Source organism: Euleptes europaea, unplaced genomic scaffold (assembly GCF_029931775.1).
Source record: "Euleptes europaea isolate rEulEur1 unplaced genomic scaffold, rEulEur1.hap1 H_2, whole genome shotgun sequence".
NCBI lineage: Eukaryota > Metazoa > Chordata > Lepidosauria > Squamata > Sphaerodactylidae > Euleptes > Euleptes europaea.
This window is the reverse complement of record NW_026612050.1, coordinates 94,602-117,228: the sequence shown is the minus strand read 5'-3', so window position 1 is coordinate 117,228 and position 22,627 is coordinate 94,602. Positions and strand designations below refer to the sequence as shown.

Genomic DNA, 22,627 nt, shown 5'->3' with positions numbered 1-22,627 from the left:
GTCTCTAGGCAAACTACTTGAATTAAATCCCAAATTCAAGGTCTGCCTGGATGGCCTTAAAAAGAACGGGAATCTAATGGTCAAAGTCAGAGGGAGATGGTCACTACAGGAAACGCATCAAATTGATCATTTAAGGTCATGGAGAGCAGAAAATAATCTACTACACTACTACCCCTCCTAGAGACAAAGATATATTTCCCTGGATAATCATAAGGAGGTGAGCCATTCAGAATCATCTTATCAAAGTGAATACAAAATTGGGCCAAATGGATACCTGCCTCATTGATAAAGGAATCCTTAGAGTTGTGTGTTGTGTGTTGGTATATGTATCGGAGCCACATGCTTCGAGTGGAGGATGTCCATCACAGGGTCCTCCTCCTCAGGCTCAAGGTGTGTAACCACCATACCAATGGCGGTAGCCATCCTATTAAGCTGCTCATTATATACACATATGTCCTGTGTAGGGGACACAGGGGAAGGGTCATCCACTATATCATCCGGGGATGGAAGGGAATAAATATCAGAATGTCTCTCTGATCTCTCCCCAGAGTCCGATTCATAGTCTTGAGCTGGATCTGCCACCTGCCTGGCACAAGGTGAGTCATGGCGAGAGTCACGCCATGTGTTCTCCACGCCAATCCTTGGACGATGAGTAGTGCCCTCAAGCTGGAACGGACGGCTGTCGCTTCTGGTGTTGGAGAGCGATTAGGCCATGAGTGGTTGCCCCTGGGTAATGGAGACCTCCTACTCTTGTCACAGTGTGCAGGTCGGTACTAGGCTTGTGCAATTCAGTAAACCCGAGCTGAAAATAAGTAAAAAATCGCCATTTCAGCTTATTTTGGCTTCCTGGTTTACTGGCTTTAAAAAAGGCGGGGGGAAAGCTGAGCCAAAAGGGCGATTCTCGAATAAGCCGAAAATATATTCGGCTTATTCGGGTTTGGCTATTTTCCTTGTTGCAAGAAGAGAGCTCTCCTTGCTTCTGCTGGGGCAGCCTACCTTGAGCCTAGGACACCCTAAGAAGGGGGAGGGAGGAGGGACTTGAATTCCCAGTGGCCAGTAGGTTGCCAGATCTGGGAGAACAGTGTTCTTTGGCCAATCACAGAAGCTGGAATGCCATTCAAAATTTTCTGTGCTTTCCCAAAGACTATATACAAAACAACTCAAGCTGGCCTGTCCCAGACCTGGCCATTGCTCACTGAGAGAGAGTTTGGTGGCAGCATACCTTGGCTTTTGCTCCTGGTGCCTAATTCTGGTGCCTCATCCTAAACTGACCTGGTGGATTACAGCCTGCTGCTTTGTTTGGATTAATTCCTGCCTGCTGCCTGGAGGAGAAGAGAACACATTGAAGGGTTTGAGATAATATCATCATTTCTATTTTATTTGGGGCTTATTTTCTAAATTTGGCTACAAGCCAGCAGGGCTTGCCCTTCTGGTTGTTGTTGTTGTTTTCTAGTTTGAGGCACTAATTTTATTCTTTGGGTGGGGGTGGGGTCGAAATCCCATTTCAATATTGTGTCCTTCCTTGCTGCTCCCTACCTGGATCATCTGCTTTAATTTAATTTCTGTTTTAATTGTGGTGGGATTTAGTTACTAGCCAGCTTTGCTGATTTTATTCCTTGGGTGGAGTGGGGAAACTGCTTAGCTTCTGGGCCCTGTGTTCTTAATTTTGGTTAAAGCCACTAGGGCTTGGCCTGTTGGTTGGTGTGGTCTTCCTGGATTGAGCTGCTGATTTGATTGTTTGGGGGCGGGGGCACCGCTTGGATTTTGTTGTCATTGGTCTCAGTTTATTTAGAGAGAGGTTTTTTCTTGCAGTTTCTTATCGTGTTCTCTGGTCTGCAGCTTTTGGTGGATTATAGCACTCTCTGAAAGTTTAGCGGTGTGACTTCACAGACACAATCAGATTTAATAAGGACCTGTTAGGAACTTGTTGGGCTACATTGCCCTCAAATTTAAACCGTAGTTGTAGGGCTGTAGTTTCTTAACAATTAGGCTGTTAGGTGAGGTCTTTAAAAGAGCAAAGGAAATTGGTTTCTAAATAGTTAAATAGCTCAAAAATTAATTGATAGCCTACTGGCCTGTATTATGCCCAGCCTGCATTAGATTTAGAGTTCCACGGTAAGGGAAGCAGGTCCTTGCAGAGAAAACTCCTCCTGGTTCCTTGGGAATTCATTGGTGGAGCACAGTTTTAGATGTGTGTGTAAAATGCCTTCAAGTCGCAGCTGACTTATGGAGACCCTTTTTGGGGTTTTCATGGAAAGAGACTAGCAGAGTGGTTTGCCAGTGCCTTCCTCTGCACAGCAACACTGGTATTCCTTGGTGGTCTCCCATCCAAATACTAACCAGGGCTGACCCTGCTTAGCTTCTGAGATCTGACGAGAACAGGGTAGCCTGGGCCATCCAGGTCAGGGCACAGATTTAGATAGGGTTTAATATATCCTCAGTGTAGGTACTTCCCCCTTTTAAAAAGTTTCCTAATTACATCTCTAGGACAGTGTGATGGCTTAAACTTAGACAGGTACTCATCCCCAGGTAGCTGTTTTAAAAAAACACAATAAAAAAACAAGGAATTATTAACTGGAGTTGAGGTAAGGGCTTTTTTTTGCAAAAAAAAAAAAGTAATTTTCTTAGGGGAGGGTTCATAAAAGGTTTTCAGGGCAGGGCCTGATCGTAGTTGAGGAAAGGTAGCCAGGCCCTTAACTTCTTTGCATTACAGATAGCTAGAGCTTGGCCTAGGGGAACAATGAGTGGCAGGGGTGTAGGTCAGAGGGGCCCTGGGGGCAAAGGAGAAGACTAGAGGGGCAGAGGGGAGGGGGAGGGCTGCAGATCTGTGCGGCGAGCATCTCCAGAGCTGCTGATGAAGAATCCACACAGGACTCTTTGCCGAGTGGGCCTCTGGAGCTGCCCCACCCACACAGGTGACCGCAGGTGCTGGCACTGGGTGGGGGGGGTCTGCTGATCAGGCTGTCCCTCCTGCTGTTGTTGTTGTTGAGCCTTCCCAGCAGCAGCAAGGGGAGGAGGAGCAGTCTGTGGTGTCTTTGGGGCTTGCAGAGACACTTGACCAGCCATTGCCTTTGCTTCCTTCACACCCCAGCAGTCCTTCCAAGGGGAGAGAGGAGGAGAGCATGGAGGAGGTGCAAGAGGAAGAGATTGAGGTGCACCCAAAGGTGTGGCCATCTCAACCCCTTCCCCCACCGCCATCTCCCCCTGCATCCCTAGACATGGTGTATCTGCACTGAGCACCTCTAGGCAGGCTGCTCCTGAGGCACCCACAGCAACCCGTCCACGTGGGTGCCCACTCGATCTGGAAGCACTTCCAGGTGGCGGAGGATACACGTTTCGTAGAGTGCCAGCTCTGAAAAGCCCGGGTCAGGCAAGTGAGAGACCTTAATCATCTCTCAACCTCTGGGCTCTGGAACCATATGATGAAGCACCACCATGCAGTGGTTCTTCAGGGGGAGAGAGAGCCTGTGCGCTGGTGGCCAAGGGGCCAGGAGCCAGCCGAGGGGAGAGGCGATCACCACCCTCATCTCATGCATTCCCCGCAGCACGCAGTGCAGTGGCTTCGGTAGGGAAGGGATGCCAAGCAACTATGTCTGAGATGCTTGGTGAGGGTGGCGCCAGTAGGGTGCCAAGAGGTGGGGTTAAGGCGGCAGTGAGAAGGCTCACTCGTCTCATTAGCAAGATGATCACCCTTGATGGGCTGTCCTTTAGCAATAGGCTTCTGAAAGGTGCTTCATGACCTGGCTCCCTGGTTCATAGTCCCTGCTCGCACCACAATGAGCAGGACAGTGATACCCTCATTAATCAGGGCTGCCTGTGCATATGTGAGGGCAGAAATTTCCTGCGCTGCCAGGAGAACTGTGCCCTTCACATCTGACCTCTGGAGTAGCAGCAGTCGCAGTATGGATACCTCTCCCTAACTGCACACTGGTGGCAACCCGGCGAGGTTCTGGGTGGGGGTGGGGAGAGCAGCACTCGGCAGGGTGAGGACCAATGGGCCGGCTATTGCCAGGCTATGCTCCACACCGAGGTCTTCGATGTGGCACACATGTTGGCCAATATTGCCACTGCATTTCAGCATTCAACTTAGCATTCTGGGGAGACAAGGACATTGCCTTGGGCTTCAGGGTGACGGATGGTGGCACAAATATCAGGGCGGCGGCAGCAGCATTGGGCCTGGAGGCACAGATCTACTGTGCTGCCTATCTTCTCCACCTTGTGGTTAAGGATGCCCTGGCCCTGGGCTCCTCCTCAGAGGATCCCAGACTGGACGGCACAACTCATGATTTCCGGCCTCTCATCCTGAAATGCCAGCATCTCATGGGTCACTTCTCACGAAGTTTGAAGGACACCTTTCTGCTGCATGAGAAGCAGACCCAGGAAGGCATGCCAGAGCACCGCCTGAAGGGCGACGTAAGCACTTGCTGGAACTCCACCCATGCCATGCTTGAGCATTTGGTGGAGCAGAGGAGATATCCACAAGCACACCAAGGCCTCTATTGACCCTTCCTGGCTGGGCGCCATGGGGGAATGTTGAAAGTGGTTTTCGCCTCCCCTGGCCCCTGGGACATGCTACCCACTCCAAATTTGCACACTGCTGAGATTGATGCAGCTGCACCAAAACTGCTCTTCATCTCTTCAGAGATGAAAGGGACACAGTAGGATAGGGGCCAGCATTTTAAACCTGGTTACATGGCAGAGACCAAATAATGAAGGTTTTCGAGTGTCTCCCTCATAACATTCTTCTTTGCAGGGGTGGGAGGTGGGAAGAGGAGAGACAGTGATGATGAAAGGCAGCCACAGCACCACAGTTTCCACCTGGTGGACTGTGTGATGGTGTGCGAGACTGCAGAGAGAGGAGGATCTGGGTGCATAATGAACACTCTCTCTCTCACTGTCTAAGGCTTTCCTTCCATGGGAAAAATGTGTGTGTGTGTATCTTTGTGGTGTGCCTGGTTGCTATTGTCGGGTTTTCCACTGTGCGTGGCTTGGTTGGCGCCACATCTGAGCTGACAGCAGTGCCCCCAGGCCTCCAGCTGCCTGGCATCATGTGGCTGGATGTGGGTTTTGTGGGGTTTTGCGGGGGTGTGTGTGTGCTGGCAGAGTGTGCCTGGCTGCTGTTGTCGGGCCTCCACCCTGCACATGGTGTAGGTTTTGTATGGGATGGCAAAAGGGCCCCCAATTTTGATTTTGTTGCGGAGTGTTGTGTTTCAGGGTTTTTGTAGAAAGTATCTGCTCAGTTAGACTTATCAATGTGGTTTGTTGTGCTGTTGGATTGGGTTGGTGTCTGGTGGTGTAGGTAGGACTTGTGTGAGTTTGGGAAAGTCTATGGGGATTTTTCAAAGCTCCTGTGGGGGCATTTTTTGAGATAGAGACCCTAAATTTGCAGCATGGCTGCAAGGGACTCTCCTTGCTGGAACCCCCAAGTTTGGTGAAGATTGGGTCTGGGTGTCTGATTTTAAGGGGTCTGGAAGGGGTCACCCCTATCTTCCTCCATAGAGAAGAAATAGTGAAGTGGCAGCAGTCTGATTGTCTATTGCGAACTTCGCTATGCTTTTCTATGGAGGAGCCCGGCAAACTTTCCCACCATTGAAAGCAATGGGCCACTTCACTATTTCTTGATGCCGCATGAGACACATTTCTTAATTAGCACCATGACCAACTATAGAAAGGTGTAAACCGATCAGAGGCGCCAAAAAAGATTGAGCAGAAGCTCACCACGTGTTGACACTCCGCGGCAGCGAAGAGAGAACGGAGGGATGGCCGACTCCCCTCCCCCTCGTCACATGACCATTTCGGCGAAAAGAGCTGTTGCTGGGCGGAAAACAGACAAGGGGGGAGGGGAGTTGACCCTTTTAGAAGCCATCTACACTAAAGTTTCTTCATGGCTGGCCTGCACATGCGCAGTACCCATGTGGGACTGCACAGAGGCCACGAAGATGTATAATCTTATTCCACAGTGGAAACTGCTTCCATACCACCAGAATGCTGCAACTGAGACAAAAAAAATTGTTAACCAGTTCTATTTTGCGCATGCCAGTGTGTATATGTGTGAACCATTGTTTGTGCCTTCTGGCACTCCAATAAGCTAGAAGACATAAGTATACCTATTGCACATAGCTGGTGATTCTATATGCAATTTTATTCTGTATGAGAAGTCTGGCTAATAGATGTAGCAGCGTTATTAATTCAATTTCTGCCCCACCTCTGATTCCAAAAGGACCGGAAACATAACAAAGCAGAGTTAAAACAATCAATCCAATTAGCTAGTAATATGCATATATTTACAGGGCAAGCCTATGCAGTTATTCCAGTATTCAGCTCATTAACTTTTCATAGGATTCACTGTAATACTGCTGCTTCATGTGAAAGCTATAGAGTGAATACTTGGGTTCCCTGGAACAAAAGTGAATCCTGGATAGTAAGATCTTTCTCCTGAGCCTCCCTTCTTCCCAACATGTGAGCAAAGAGGTCAATAAAACCCTTCCTCCACCCCATTCATTTAATAATGCAGAAGCAGTTTCTTTTAAAGCCTCAGGATTTGTTCACCAACTTTTTAGATGGTCCATGGAGGTTTAATGTGGGTGAGTCCGTTATATCCAACAGACTTAAAAAGTGAACAATGAAAAAAAGAAATATACCGTAGTTCTCAGAGCCAACCACCTTATTCTGGAGTGTCCCATTGCATTCAACAGGGGTACACTTTTAAAACAGGATTATGAATTTGCAGGCATTCACATGACTGTTAATCTTTTAGTTTTCGAACTAAATATAAGGAGCAAAAGTTTTCCTGATGTACCTGTTACTGGGTGCAAATATATGTAAAGATGTGAAGGTTGTACATACAATGACCAAAATATTTATTGAGATTAAAGGAAACATGTACAGTGAAGAATGAACTGGTTACAAAAAAAGAGCTGCAAAGAAAGGGTATGCCCAGGAGATTACAGACATTTTTTCCTTCTCAAGTGTAGCAAAGCTATAGAATTTTTAAAAGAATTGTACAAGATAAAGGACTGATTTACACTGTACATCCCTTTGTTTTTTTATAAACATATCAACACTTATACTTTGAATGCCACTGCATTTATAACTTATTTTATTTAAATACATACAATGTCACTCAATTAAGGTGCAATTCATAAAAAACCTACACTAAAATGTGAGTTCTTTTCGGTTGTCTTTGGCATGGATCCTGGCTTATTTATTGAATACAAAAATGTAGGAATGAATTTTTCTAACGCTATAGAAATGTATGTACTTCTTGATAGTAGTTAAGTGCAATTTGATTTAACATAAGCTTATTTACCAATAAAGATCTCTGCATTTCAGTCTAGTCAGAAGGCTAACCAGTGATGTGCCAGGCAAAACAAGTTTATACTTCGTGGTAATTTTTGTCACAAAGGAGAAGAAAGATGCACCATGAAAATATCTGATGTAGCCACTGGGAAAACATTTTACATTGTGGAATGTATTAATGAAAGTGTCACATTCATATGGCCTATATGAGAACACATCTTCTTCGCACTATGCATAATATGACTATCCATTCACCATTCAAGGGTCGTATGCAAGTAGAATACTTTGAGAAGTGGAGCTCTCTCATTGACCTTAAAAGTTTGGTTCTTTGCCTTGAGGCCCATTTTTTATTTTTTTTGCCAGTGCAAGCTTTCAAGTTCAGTCACAAAATTAAATTGAGAAGCAAACTAACTAACATCTCACTAGCCACTAGCAACTACACAATGGTATTTTTTAAAGCATAAGGTGTCTGCAAGATATGCTGTGAATAAACTCTGCACTCTATTTTTATCTTTTTGACCTCAGTTTTTTCTATGGCTGATAAATACTGGATCGCAGTCAAATATGGGCAGCTTTTTTTTTGCCAGTTCAAATGAGGACTAAAAAATGAGGAGAGCTACATTGTCAAAACATTCAATTTGCAGCGAAGCTGTTGTGATTATCTTAGCTTTTGATCTCCAGCTATGTCTTCTGGGTACCATTTAACATATAATTAATATAAGTTCTTAAGTGGTAACTTCCAGTTTCCATAAGCGTGTTTAAACATACACATACACATTTTTTTAAAAAGTTAACACTTAGTACAGATCTATTTTATCTCTTTTTTCTTATTTGATACTTAATTAGCTACGGAAATAAACATTTCACACAAGATCGATTTTAGAGCAATGTCTCAGATGCAATAAAAATAAGGAGGGTGAAGGGGTTTATTTCTTTTAAAAAAGAATTCCATGCACAAAATAGCAGCATGGAAGATGTAAAATACTGCACTTTCCCTCAAAAACAGCATATCCTTTCCTATGTTATCCCAATTTATCAGCATGTCATTGCAAGCAGGCACCCAGAAACCTCAATAATATGACATTTAAAATAAAATCTTTATATGATCTGTCTTTTTCATAAATCTGCCTACAGTGGTCAAATGCTGGAAAAACTATGAGGGCGAAGTCTCTGTATCAAAGTAACACACATCTTAGCTTGCTAAATGATCTTGTGTGTGATGATAACCTTCAGAGATCCTATGCAAGTAGGGCTAGGAAAACTAAATCTGTTACAGTGTAGGACTTCAGTGATGTTGGATCCCCTGACACTAGGCATTTTTCTAAGAGCACGTTTGTGCTGAGAATATATTTGTCTTTCTGCACTTGGGCTCCTTTAGAAATCTCCACAGCCTGAAGCATATTGGCTGTTGCCACACCAGAAAATGGTGTGGAAGGAATAGTGGTCATATTCCCAGTTGTAGAGAAACATAGAATATAGGTAGCTTGCAAAATATAAGGAGCAGAACAGCTGTGCTGTAGCATATTTCAGGAGTAGGGTTAGCGAGAGACGGAATGTGCCTCTCTCTGTGTGCCTGTAGGTATGCCGGCAGAGAAAACAGCAGGTGGAGTCAGAACTTTGAGTTGCCCAGCATATGGTGCAGCAGAGGGGCTCCTAGGTCCTTTAATCCAGTGTTGCTCCTCTGTCAGGCTCTCTGCTTCAGAACTGTGATGTCTGGGTGAATGATACAGCGTCAGATTTATCGATAGCAAAAGCACCATTCACATAGGATTTCTTGGTCTCTGCTTCGTCACAGTCAAGCGTTGCAGCTTCCAAGGCAAAAGGATTCGCTATGTTGACTTCTGCAGTGACATCCATTTGCTCCAGTTCGTTTTTGGAGAGCTTCTCCACAATTCCCGTTCCAAAGGCATCACCAAGAACATTCACCATTGTTCTGAATCGATCCCTACAGAAGAAACATATGGGGTCAGGCAGGGCAAGCTGACTGGCTTCAATCTATTTAGATCAAAACAAACATTAGCACTTGGTTTCAAGGTCATCAGCTTCTACAAAGTGCTATATATAGTAGAGTGCAATCCTAAACAGAGTTACACCTTACTGACTTCAATGGACTTAGAAGAACTCTGTAACTACTTAAGACGACTCTGCTTGTAATGAAAGGCACTGTACTAGAACTGAAACTGGTGAAGATCACAGTAAGGCAGTTTTTATTTTACGGTCATTTGACCAAAAAATAGAACACATCTAATCAGAAGTAACATAAATTTGTAATAAAAACAGTATCAGTCAAAGAGTCCAAAAAATAAAATATATAAATAAAATCCCATATCTAAAGAGGCAAATAAGCTAGCTTCTAAAATATTTATCAAATTTTACCTATTTGTAAATTGCATCCTTCCAGGCCTTATATATAGCAACACAAAATTTGGCCACACATCTCGAAGTTTGTGGGTTACTATCTTCCAGTAGTCGTTGGATACAAGTTTTATCAGGTAGCCCTATATTATTTCTTAAAATTTCTTGGATAGATCTTAACTCATGATAGAGAGGGCAGTATAAGAAGACGTGTTCGCGGGTCTCAATTTCTTCACCATTGCATGGGCAGACTCTCTTGGGCAGACACTCTTGGAAAAGAGGATTTTTTTATATCTGCCTTCTAGGACGGCCGATGGCAAAGCTCTACATCTGGCTAACGTAAAAGCCCTTCTATATTTGTTCACCTCCAGTGTCATCAGATATGGCCTGCTATCATCAGGTGTCTGAACTTCTGTGAGGCTATGAAACCAGGCGACCTTGCAAGGTCATGCTGTCTCTCAGTGTCTTCCACTCTCTGCCTTACTATTTTTTTGAACTGATCTCCACTCAGTGTCAATAGATCCTGGGGTGAAAACCCTAGTTTTCTTTGGCTTGATTGCACCTCCTTGGACCATTTGAGAGGGAAGGCATCTTGGCCATCTTCTGGTCACTGGGGGTGTGGGGTGGGGAGGTAGTTGTGAATGTCCTGCATTGTGCAGGGGGTTGGACTAGATGACCCTGGTGGTCCCTTCCAACTCTATAAATCTATGATTCTATGACTGATATGCATCCAGACTAATCATTGCAAGGAGGCCGGGCTTTTGTATATTTAGTTTAGCCCACACACACAAAAGGACATGAGATGGATTTTAGCTTCAATTCTCATCATGCCTGTCTCCAATCGGATCATAGAATTGGAGACACATCTCGGTACTTGTAAAATAGCGCATAAAAATTTTGACTGCACTTTTTCCAAGACCTTTAGACCTGAGCCCGTGAACCCCAAGTACGTACTGTACCACAATAGTTGTGCCAAAACCTTTGCCTGGTACAGCTTTAGGGCAGCTGGGATATATTGACCTCCCCTGGAATTGAATTTTTTTTATTATACCATGGGCTGAACTCTCAGCACAATCAGCAATATAATTATAATGGGCCAAATTTGATCCTGAGGCCTGTATTAGCACTCCCAGATATTTAAAGGAGTTTACTTGCTGGATGTCATTTCCGTCTAATTTCCATTTCCTAATTTTTGGGTGATGAAGAACACATTTAAAATGTATTCTCAAAATTTGATTTTTAAATGCCAGATTCTCATCTTTAATATTTGCATGTAAAATTTCAGCATGAACTTTAAACTAAGTGAATCAGTTTTTCAAAAGTCTATTTCAGCCTTTACAATTTGGGTGTGAGATTATGCTTTGGTCTACAGCTGTGAATTTCAGCTAAACACTGGTTTCTGAAACTAATTACACTTTTCAAATTTTTAAATTTTGAAATGTTGATTTATTTGGATTTGTATGCAAAATTTCACTTTGGCTGTATGTAATGTACCAATCCCTGTGCTCACACACAACTTTTTAGAGTAAGGGTGATTGCAGGGTAGCAGTACTGGCTGAGTTTAACCTAAGACTGTGCTTTCACATGCTGTCCTTCCATTGGATCACACTGTTTTTGAAGATGCTTTAAACGGTGCATGGCCAGCGGTGCCATGTGCAGGGGCTGGAGGGCCAGTGGACCTTGCTACTGTTTAAAGCCAGGTTGTCTGCCTCTCCTGCACTGATCTCTCTCTTTCGCTCTCTTTTTTGGGATAAAATATACTTAATTTCATGAGCATCACAGGGACATACAGCTTTGCATATTCTAACTGAGTGACTATGAATGAGTGTACTTTTTCCAGGGTGAAGGTAACACATGTTAGGTAATAATTAAAGTTCTAATCTACATGACACCATGATGTGACCCATCTGGTGAGGAGATCAGTAGCCAGTCTCATGACACTGGGTGTGTAGAATTAACATACCACTTGCTTCCTGAAAAAACATATTTTCCAAATAAATACACTTGATGAGATTGTAAATATAAATTAACACTTAAGTGTGCTCATACCATGCAATTTCTGCTTAATTTAATGTGTCATGAATCAATGTTATCCTTTGTTATCAGGTTTATTTCAGCTGTTTCAGATGTCTGCTTGTTTTAATATTTCTGCCATCCAAACCCTATTGCACTGTTTATTGGCTACCCTATCCTGTTGATTGTATTTGATTTACACTATGTAATCTATCCTGAGTCCCAGTGAGAAAGGCAGACTATAAATAATGTAAATAAAAATAAATAAACAAGGGTTATGATAACACTGAACTTCCTACAAGTGTATATTTAGCCCTGTCTATGTAAACCGCGTGTCTTGGATCTTTGGAATGAAATAGCCTGACACCTGTTAATATTGTTACTTGGAGCTGTTACTGAATGCCAAGGAAGTGTTAAATGTCTAATCCTATGTCAACAGACGGTCTTCTTTCTGAAATGTACTGATGTTAGAACACTGATAGTACTCATTCAGTACCTGAGTTCAGTGTTGCTGTCTATTTACTGCGTGGTTAATTAATACCTAGGGCATGGAATAGGTTCTTGTGTGATTGTATACTGAGCTCATCCACAGTCAGTTTCAACTATACTGAAAGCGTTGTTTTTCTGAATGGCAAAGAAATGTGAAAAGGCTTGTGCCAATACAGCAAGTGTTTCTGAAATGTCCTGCTCATTCATCCCCCCACCCCAGAGAAGTTATCCATTAAAAAGAATAGAGACCTTATGCAGTCCAACCCTACACATATGTGTCCAAAAGTAAGCTCTACTGAATTCAATAGAGGTTTCTCCCTGGTAACTAGGGTTGCCAGCTCTTGGTTGGGAAATTCCTGGAGATTTTGGGGCTGGAGCCTAGGGAGGGTGGGGTTTGGGTAGGGAAGGAACTTCAGCAGGTCATAATGCCATAGAGTACCCTTCAAAGCAGTCATTTTCTCCAGGGGAACTGATCTTGATTGCCTGGAAATCAACTGTAATAGCAGAAGACCTCCAGGTGCCACGTGGAGGTTGACAACCCAACTGGTAACTATGCTTAGCACTGCAGCCTTGAATCAAAAAGTGTTCAATTACATGAAATGGAAAAAATGTTGAATCTTGCATCTTGCAACTCTGATGCTCCCAAAAAACTGGCAAGTATCTATTTACTAGTAGTTATGGAGGGCACAGAATGTACAGAACAAGTATTAACAACTGGAGATAAATGAGACTAGCTCCTGTAAGTTAATTCTTTAAAGAAAAAGTCACATTGGCTGGCACTCATACTTGCTGCAAAAGGCAAGAGAAGGGCTGATATGAGTTTCTTATGGCCATAAATGAAAAAGCCTTTCATTAAAATCTTTATACTTTCAAATTTGCCTTCTCCTGGACTCTTGAAAACCCATAGGATGGGATAATTAGTAGTCCACTGTAGATCTTAGGACTATATCTTGCATATTTCAACCCAAATCAAAATATCTGCTGTTGTACATTTTGGCTTGAATCCCACCACCAATTTCTGTGGGTGGAAGCATTCCCATTCAGGATTAGGCAACTTACAGAAGCCAGTCCACGGCTATGATGAGGGTAACATCTTCAGCAGGCAGTCCTACTGCACTCAGCACAATCACCATAGTAACTAGTCCAGCCTGGGGCACTCCTGCAGCTCCAACACTGGCTGCCGTAGCTGTTACACTGCATCCAAAACAAGCGAACAACAAGACGTTAGATATGTTTCTGCCTCCATTAACGGAAATCCTTCCTGAAGTTTTTGAAATAAAGAAAGTTGTTTAAAAAATGTCTCCTGTTGCTCCAAGTCATATAGTTCACTTCGAACTCTACCCGCACAGCATTTCAAAGTTCAAGAATGCAGCATCTTTCCAAGGGATACATTAGTTCTCTGTTTAAAAATTATAGCAGAGAATTTAATTGAATGTATTGATGCCCCCGTTGGGGTTAGCAAATGAAGTTCATGCATGGCTTCTTTTTTTGGTCTATTTGTAGTCTTGTTTTTAGTTTTTCCCTTTGGTCTATGTAAATTTATCTATTTTTTTTTCATGTTTAATTGTGATGTTCTGTTTTTTTCTTTGTACTTTCTAACAATAAAACTCTTTACAAAATAAAACAACAATAATAAAAAAGCAACATAACATTATGTTAAGGTAAATTTGGAAGGCAAAAATGATTGTATCTAGAAACTGGAGGATATTTCAGTGGTGAAAAGCAAAATTCATGGCAAGACTTGCACCTTTGTTTTTGTTTTTGATATGTATAAGATTCAACTGGAAATTAGCACTGTATTTTCTACTGCGGAAGAGGTACATTTGTTTGCAAATCCATTGTAATGTTGTTATGCTTCTACAAGAACTAAAAAAATACTAACTGCTTCTGTTTATTACATTTTTACCCTGCCTTTCCTTCAAGGAGTTCACAGCAGCTTTGGGGTTTCTCCTTCCTCTTTTCTGTTCTCTCAACAATCCTGTGTGGTAGCGTGGACTGAGTGATTAGCTCAAGCTCCTTCAAGGAGCTTCAAGGCTGAGTCAGTACTTGAACACAGCACTCCTTTTTCCCAGTATAACACTCAAGCTCTATCATAGAATCATGATAGAATCACTGCACCAGCTTAGCTCTCTCTACTTCAAAAAAATATTGGGAATCCCATGGTAAGGATGCTGAGTCTTGCAGATTTTGTCTACCTTGTCATCCAGAAGGAACAGCATATATCATGTTGTGTCGACAATTATACCCAGGTGAGTTAATGGTTGTGTTGGAAGGAGATGACTTTTCTGTTTGTTCACTAGGTAGCCATGCTATTCCAAGATCATTAAGACCGTTTCTGAGCTTTGGCCAGGGCTAGGAGTGGTGCACACACCAGGATGTAATCGAGGTAGGGATGGATGTGTATTCCATCCCTCCTCAACTAGGCTCCCAGGACTATTAGGACCTTGGTGAACACCCTGGGTGAATGGAAGTGCCTGAAATTGAAAGTGTTGGGACAAGTAGGTGAAGAGCAGGAACCTTTGGTAGGATGTATGAATGGGCACATGAAGATAGGCCTCTGTCAAGTCAGATGGCGTCATAAACAGCTTTGGACATAAGGCTTCTACAATAGACCTTACCGTTTCCATCCTGAAATGTTTGGACAGATAAATCATTTGACATTCTTTAGATCCAGTATCATTCACAAGTCTCCGTTTTTCTTTGGCACAATAAAGAACATAAAATAAACACGTACTGCCCTTTCTTCTGTAGGTACCAGTTCTATGGCCCCTATCTGTAACAGATGATGGATGGCTGCCATAGTCTTTTGATGTTTTTCTGGCCTGATTGATCTGGGAGACTGGACAAAGCAATCTGGAGGGAGTCTGATAAATTTTATGAGGCATGCAAAAATTTTTGGGTAAATTTCAGGTTCAGGTTTATTGGGCCCAATTCCCAATGGTGTTATTACATCTATTATTAAAATTAAGTATCAAAGGAGATAAAATAATGTTATTACAAACTCTAGCAGGAAAAAATCCTTTTTCAATAAGGAAAGATTTCTGACGGAGTAGCAGCTTAGGTAAATTTGAACTGTCAAAAGATAACAAGACCCTCTGGGCTTGGTTGGAGTCATTTAAAAGCTGGACTGAATTCAGGTCTACTTGTCTTGCTTGGCCCCCTAGCAGTGTTTTTATATGCTTCTTAGCCAATGCTTTGGCGCTCCAAGATGGAATTCCTCTTTTAAAGCTACATACAGTTGGAGTGAGTTTGTGTGTTTGCAAAACAAGCTGATAAGACTCTTTCATTCCTCTGGCTTGCTGCTGTTTGTTTGTTTTTAAAGGCATGTTTGTTTTTAAAGGGGCCGCACCTTGTTGTAGAGTGGCTGGGCCAGCTGTAAAAGGCTTGTCAGGCTCATTCGAGTCAGACATCTTCTCTGCCAAAATGAAGACCAACTTTAATAAACAGTCCACTTTGGAGTGTAAACATTTCAGCTCTTTGAACATAAAGTCTATAGTTCTAGCTGTAAGAGAAAATAGGCCTGTTGGAATTTTATAAAACATTTCAACTCCCTCCTCACACACAGGGAATACTGAAGATGCAGCCTTGAGATCAGTGTTCCCAACACTTTTCTGTGTCGGCGTTTAAGGTAAGATCACCAAAAAGAATATCAGGAGACTCAGCTAAGGGTGTAAATCTATTATTAGTAGATAAATGAGTAATCAGGGTGTAATTTGCTGGGAATTAGTCTCCAATCGTTGATTGTTTGGAAGTTGGTAGGGGGGAATCCTCAGAGTCTCTCACTCATTTGAAAGGTCCCTAATCAGATAGGACGGTCTTCCCCCAATAACTCCTCTTCCTTATTCCAATAATTTACAGACCTGAGCCGTTCTGAAGTCCTGAGGTCAGTGTACTCCTTAGATTAGTTAAAAAGAACAAAGACATGGGAGCTCAAACCTTAACGCTCCAGCCATGGTGCCATCTTGTCTCTCATCTGAATAGAAAAGCATGGTAAAGTTTACCATGCTTTTCTATGGAAGAGGGGGTGACCCCTTCAGGGACCCAAAGAATTGGACCCCCTCTCCCAAACTTTACCAGACTTTGAGGTTCATGCAAGGAGAGATCCTTGCAGCTACCCTGAAAATTTGGTGACTCTACCTTGAAAAATGCCTCTCCCAAAGCTCATCAAAAAATTGTTATAGGAAGAAACCTTGGGAAAGCCAAGGCCAAAAAAAGCTTATTCAGCTTTTTCAGGTATTGGCTATTTGGCTTAGGTTTGATTCCCAGTTTTCATATTCAACTTTAATTAAACCAGAAAGAAGCTGAAAAGGCCCCTTTTGAGTTTATTTTCAGTTCGGGTTTATCAATATGCACAGCCCTATATCTGTTTGTCACCACCTGTTGAACCCAACGGTCTGCTTTTCAGTTGACCCATTGTGGGGTGAAGAATTGAAGATGACCCCCCACCACAAGTGACTTGGCATCACTGTTATGATTTGTAAATTTGTTGGACTGATCTGACCTGTTCTGCTGGAATTGGGAGGATTTGTTATATCTGCTCCCTCTGCAAAAGAAGCCCCTTCCACTGCTCTAAGACCCTTGCCTCTAATCCATCTAGGTTGGGGACAACCTAGATAAAATCTTAGTGGAAACACAAGACAAAAAGAAAGCCATGCCAAGGCACATTAGAAGGGAAGGTTGAGGTTCCTCCTCTTCTTTTCCATCCTTCAGGTTGTTTCACTCCTTGCCTCCCCCCAGGATATGATTAAAATTTGCAATGTATAATTCACAGAGAGACACAACGAAGGTTCAGGGATTATCAACTCATGTGCATAACTGGTTACACAGCCAATGGCTGCCTGCTGAGCAAGCCTGCTTGGTGGTGCATGGGAGGACAAGCTGAGGCTTTCACCTGATTAAATGAGAGAAACTATCTGAGCCTGCAAAAGCAACTTTTCACCAGTGCTCAGACAAGTAAAAACTGTACTTCTGCCCTGAATGATGTGTAGAGCACCATGCCCGCTAACAAGAGCATCCTCTTGTACTGATTCGTTTCCATGCACATTTAAAAACCACAAATAGGTCATCAGTCTTTTCTTTCACTTTCCTCAACCTTACTTCCATCTGAGGCACTGCCTGTAGCACAAGAAAGGTAATGAACAAAGCATTTCTTTGCAATCCAAACAGCTTAGCGTTTACTTATCTAGGTCAGTGACTGCTATCCTCCCAACTGTGGTGTCCGCATCTGAACACTTGTAGTGCTTATGTGGCTGAGCTAGTCTTTTCAGTACTGTTTTATGACACGCTCAACAGCAACATAATGAAGGAATTTTGGAGGAATTGGGCTTGTGGGTTTGCAAGTCCATATAAATCCACAGGCCTCAATCCCTATCAGTGTGTTCAACTGTTATCCACCTAAACAGCCCCTTCTTTGTAGAGTTGCCAACTTCCTGGAGGAATAATGTCTTCTTCCTTTAATAGTCACTTAATGGGTTGTGATTTACCTGGTGATGTTATTTAACTCTATGAAAAGCTTCAGCTGCCAATTTCTGCACATTAAGGCCCAGGACATTTTTCTCCAGGCCTGTTGGCAAACCTACTTGACTGGCAATGCACTCTTTTATAAATGAGTTTCTATTTTCAGTAACACTACTAGGTTTTGCAATTGACCCATTAACCAATTGAGCATCAGATGAGAATATCAACATTTCATTAGTTAAAAATAAAAGTGAAACGTGTGTTAGTGCAATTCTTACCTAACAGTAACTATTTTGCCAATATCTAGTTCTAAGTCATTAAGCTGTGCAATAAAAATAGCTGCCACTGCTTCATATAGCGCAGTACCGTCCATGTTGATTGTAGCTCCAACTGGTAAAACAAATCGGGTAATTCTCTTGTCAACATGGTTTTTTTCTTCTGCACAGCGAAAGGTGACAGGCAAAGTTGCTGAACTAGAATGCACATATTGGGGAAAAAAAATAGGGAACAGGCTTAAGAAAATACTGCTATAACCTGCCAGTGCATATGCCTGTTATGTTGGCTAACAGGAAAGAACAATTAATGCCAGTCTGGAGCTATACTCAGTGACTTCTTAATCATACACTGAAAATCAATCTGGGGAAATACTTCATTTAGTAGTCCAAGAAAGAGATTCTAAAATTGGAGAAGGATCTCCTAATAGGACTGTTTATGGAGGGTGCATGGCTTTTTCACACCACTAAGCTATGCTACTCAATTTGGCTTTTATTGACTTGTTGCCAAGTGCACTGTCCAAAATTATTCTATTACTTCATTAATATATCGTGTTTTTTCACCTGCTGTTTCAACCTTACAGGGACCTGTGTGCCTCGAACAGCACAGACAGAGAGAGGGGTACTAACAAACTGCTGGTTTTTATATTTCAGTGGGGGAGATATTGTTTTTATTTATTCACCTCAGGAGTCTCTGGAGCATTTTGCAATCTGATTTACAATCAGTACCATATAATCTAATTATATCTGTGATACCGTCTGGTCTCTATTTTTAAAAACTGCAGGCCTTTGGACTCTGCTAACATACTGTAAAATAACCTTCCTTCCTTTACCCTCTTACTTAACATCCAGCCTGATGGAGAGTTTTGGGAACACAAAGATTTGTGCAGTTTTGTGCTATTTTGGTTAATCCTAACACCAAGGTATTACACAATTATTGTTTTTGGAGTTTGCTTCTTGGATTAACACAGCTATCTATGAGATTTGAAATCAGGATATGGAACACAGCTAGAAAGCACTGCAAGATACTGAAAAGGTCCCCCCCACATTAACTGCTATATTAAATTCAAGAAACACAGACACCAAGAGAAGAACTTTTATTACTCTTACCTGGAGGAGATCATGAGTGCTGTCAAAAGTGCTTGAGCCATCCCCATGGCAAATCGATAAGGATTCTTCCGGACTATTATTAAGTATATTAGTGGCAGAATTACAACAGAATGGATTGCAAGTCTGAAAAAGGGAACAAATATTAGACAATGGTCATTTATGCATGGTTGGTTTGTCTCACGATTCTCCCATGATTGTCTCAGTTCTCCGTCAGGGTTATGGATGGTGTTCACCTTCCTGGGGGCTCAGTTCGTTTCCATCCCACAATCCCTGTTTTATCACGTGTTTAAGTTTTGTTCCTAGCTTATCTTGGTTACTGGAAGGTGCACAGTTAAATCATGGGTCGATCTTTCCATGCCCCAATATGGCCCTGTTCTCCAGTTCCTTGTTTAACTCCTCCAGCCAGCCAGCCTTCAGACATCCCATCTGCAATGCCCCGGGAAGCTATACTGGAGACAGAGACGGCCATGTGGGTCTCCTTCCCTGGGCGCCCTTCATGTGTTTTTTTCCTGCTGTGCTGATGGTATATTGATAGATCATCAAATCATCCACTAATCAAAATTGCAAAGAAAGGCAGTGGAGGCTAAGATTGTGTGCTTGCTCACTCCTCCACATTTGGGTGATGAGTTACCCATGTGGGGGGGGGAGCGAGCACATAATCTTAGCCTCCACTGCCTTTCACTGCAATTTTAATTAGTATTTTGGATGATTTGACTATCTATTGATCTATCCATCTATCGATATACCATCAGAGCAGCAGAGGGAAAAAAAGGGATGGGCACCCAGAGAAGGAGGCGCTTTTCCTAGTCAGTTTCAGGAAGTGTTCACAGACACAGGGACGAACAAAGAACTCCCCCCAATAGCGTCTTTTCTCATCAGCATCAACAGTGAAATGTTCACAGACACAAAGGAAGAACGGAGAATCTCCCCCCCTTTTGTTTTCTGAGTAGAGCGCAGACTCAGACGCTTTTGGATTTTGGCTGGTGATTCTGTAGTGCACCATTTTGCAAAATGGGTTGTGAAATGGCCACTTGCAGGGAGGGGAAAGGGACGGTGTGTTTGTGTGTGTGACGTTTTTATCACAGTAAGCACTAAAGCCAATTTCAAAGCAGCTTTTTCAAGGGCGGGGACTCAAATGCTTCCTAATTTCTGCTTGTCATTATGCAGTGCTCTTGAGAGTCCCGGGACATTCTTCACAACAAGCCACACAATGCATAAGGTTTTCCGATCTCAGGATATAAAAGTGTGAGACAAGAGACGGATGAACCAGGGACATACTAACCATGTATAAAAGACCAAGATCTTCCAATAAAGTCCTAGTTGCAAGGTTTTCATGGATGTCAGAATATAAAGATACAGAATATAAAGATGGATCTCATAATATAAAGAAATACACTATTCTAGAATTACTAGCAAGTATCCAGCCACGTATTTCTGATTACTTGATGGCACTTGAGGAGGAGGGAAATAGATTTTTGCTGATTCCACCTCCCATTTTATACCCCTATTTGACATCAGAGCTATTCCTGAGGGTCTGATGACCCCTAAGAACCAATTGAGGAGGGATTAGTGGCCTGCAGCAGGAGGGGGAAGTGAGAAGGTCCCCTGCTGCAAAGTCCAAGGATAGATGAATACACTGAAGTATTCCGGTTTGACTCACGTAACCAAATATATAATATCGGATGAAAGATGGTGCAATATGTTCATATGAGACCTGCTAAGGCCCCTAAACACAGATGATGTGACCATGGAGCTCTATGTGTCTATCAAAGGCAAATTGAGCACTTATGTAGCCCTGATTCGGTTTAAGGCTATGTTCAGTTTTGCTAATTGAAACTGTGGTACCTTTGATGTTATTAGCATTTTAAAGAGAGAAAAAAGATGGGTTTTTAAGAGACATATCTTTTTTTTCTTTTAAAATTATTCATTTTCTTAATGCATCATTTCACTTTATGAAACTATAGTGAAACAGAGTTTCTGTTACTGATGCATTAAGGTTGTACAAATATACTTGGTGCAAATTTCAATAAAATCCGAGAAATTGTAAGGAGAGAAACCATTTTAATAGCTGAGCAGAGAGAAGCCTTTGAAAAACAGATTGTATTTTGGAATACCCCGTCCCCCCCAAAGGATTTCTCCATTCTCCACAAGATATTGGGCGAAAATGCATGGGAGGTTTTGCCTTGGATTTGCCGCTCTCTAAAAATAAGCCCCCATGCAGAGTTTTGAGAATTCAGATGGGGGAAATGTGCATCTAGAGAGCGGCAAATCCAAGGCAAAATCTCCCATGCGTTTTCACCCATTATTTATTGAGTTTTATTGGCTGCAAGAAGAGAAGGTCTAGTGAATGCGTACACATTCATCTTTTATATTACTCAAGTACAAGCACTGAAAATTTGTTTGTCTATTTACTTATTTATTTAACTTCATGTATACCCTGTCTTTCTCCCCAACAGGGACCCAAGGCAGCTTACATCATTCTTCTCTACTCCATTTTATCCTTACAACAATTTTGTAAGGTAGGTTAGGCTGAGAAAGTATGACTGGCCCAGCGTCACCCATTGAGCTTCCATAACATGAGTGGGAATTCAAACCCAGGTTTCCCAGACACTAGTTCGACATTCTTAACTACTACACCACTTCGAATCGTTATATTTTCAATGATTTTGGAACATAATTAAATTAGAGACTTTACAAAATTAATATTTTTATCTCTAACTATGGAAGAAACCCATGTACTGCTAATAAATAAAAAATGAAAAGTAACTATTACATTTTTTTCTTGTTAGTTAAAGAGTAACATACCCGCTTAAGACAGTAGCCATGTATAGACCCAGTTTGCGAAAGATCTCCCAATCTTCAACTTGTATTATCTTTCCAGCAATCAAAAATAAAATACCCAGTGGCATATACCTATAATATATAAACCATCATACATTGTAATTTTGTGGATAATTCACAGTGGGTAATTTTGTGATAATGATTAAGTGCTGTTTCATATAATTATAACCCAATACTCTTAATAACATATTTGCATCACCTTATATGATGTGACTAACAAAAGATGGAAATAAATTTGCATTCTACTTTCTGATGTTATTTTCTTCTACAAGATACTGCTTCAGAATCTGTATATATTTGATCAGTGTTTTGTATCGAACAGTTACATATAGTGACATTTAAATAAAGATTGGACAGCTGAGAAAGGGAAACCAACAATTATTTAGCTTGGATTCCTTGCACAACTGAGCAAAACTATATAGCAACAAGATTTTTTTAAAAAAGATTACTGATTCTGGATTCATTAGGATTAGCATATCGGTAATGGAGACTTCTGAGCTTGCTTAGAAATATTCATCCTGACATTGATCAGAACACAAAGTTATAATCCATTTATTAGCAAACAGTTTCAAACATGGCTTATGCTGGTTTTGGCATGAGTATTCAAGTATATAAATACTAAACATACAGTTATTTCTCAGATATACCACTTTTATTACAACTAAAAATGGGTCTACAGAGACAGGGAAGAGCTTCCCATTCAAAGACTTCAGGCCTTAGAAAGCATGGGAGAAAAACCATTAATCATTTGGACTTTACAAAAGAAGCTTTCTCTAGTGTTTATGAAGGTT

The 22,627-nt window shown here is 42.0% G+C and overlaps 1 protein-coding gene across 1 annotated transcript in view; it reads right to left on the bottom strand.

The window, feature by feature from the left end:
- Nucleotides 1–8,894: 8,894 nt before the first annotated feature.
- Nucleotides 8,895–22,627, bottom strand: part of LOC130492912 (excitatory amino acid transporter 3) — a 64,105-nt gene continuing 50,372 nt past the window's right edge. Inside the window, exons 8-12 of the mRNA XM_056866686.1 lie at nt 21,801–21,908; nt 18,996–19,118; nt 17,892–18,086; nt 13,216–13,350; nt 8,895–9,244 (exon numbers count right to left, since the gene is read on the bottom strand). Of these exons, the coding sequence (XP_056722664.1) occupies nt 8,998–9,244; nt 13,216–13,350; nt 17,892–18,086; nt 18,996–19,118; nt 21,801–21,908 (808 nt within the window). The 3' untranslated portion in view covers nt 8,895–8,997. The remainder of the gene's footprint in view (nt 9,245–13,215; nt 13,351–17,891; nt 18,087–18,995; nt 19,119–21,800; nt 21,909–22,627) is intronic.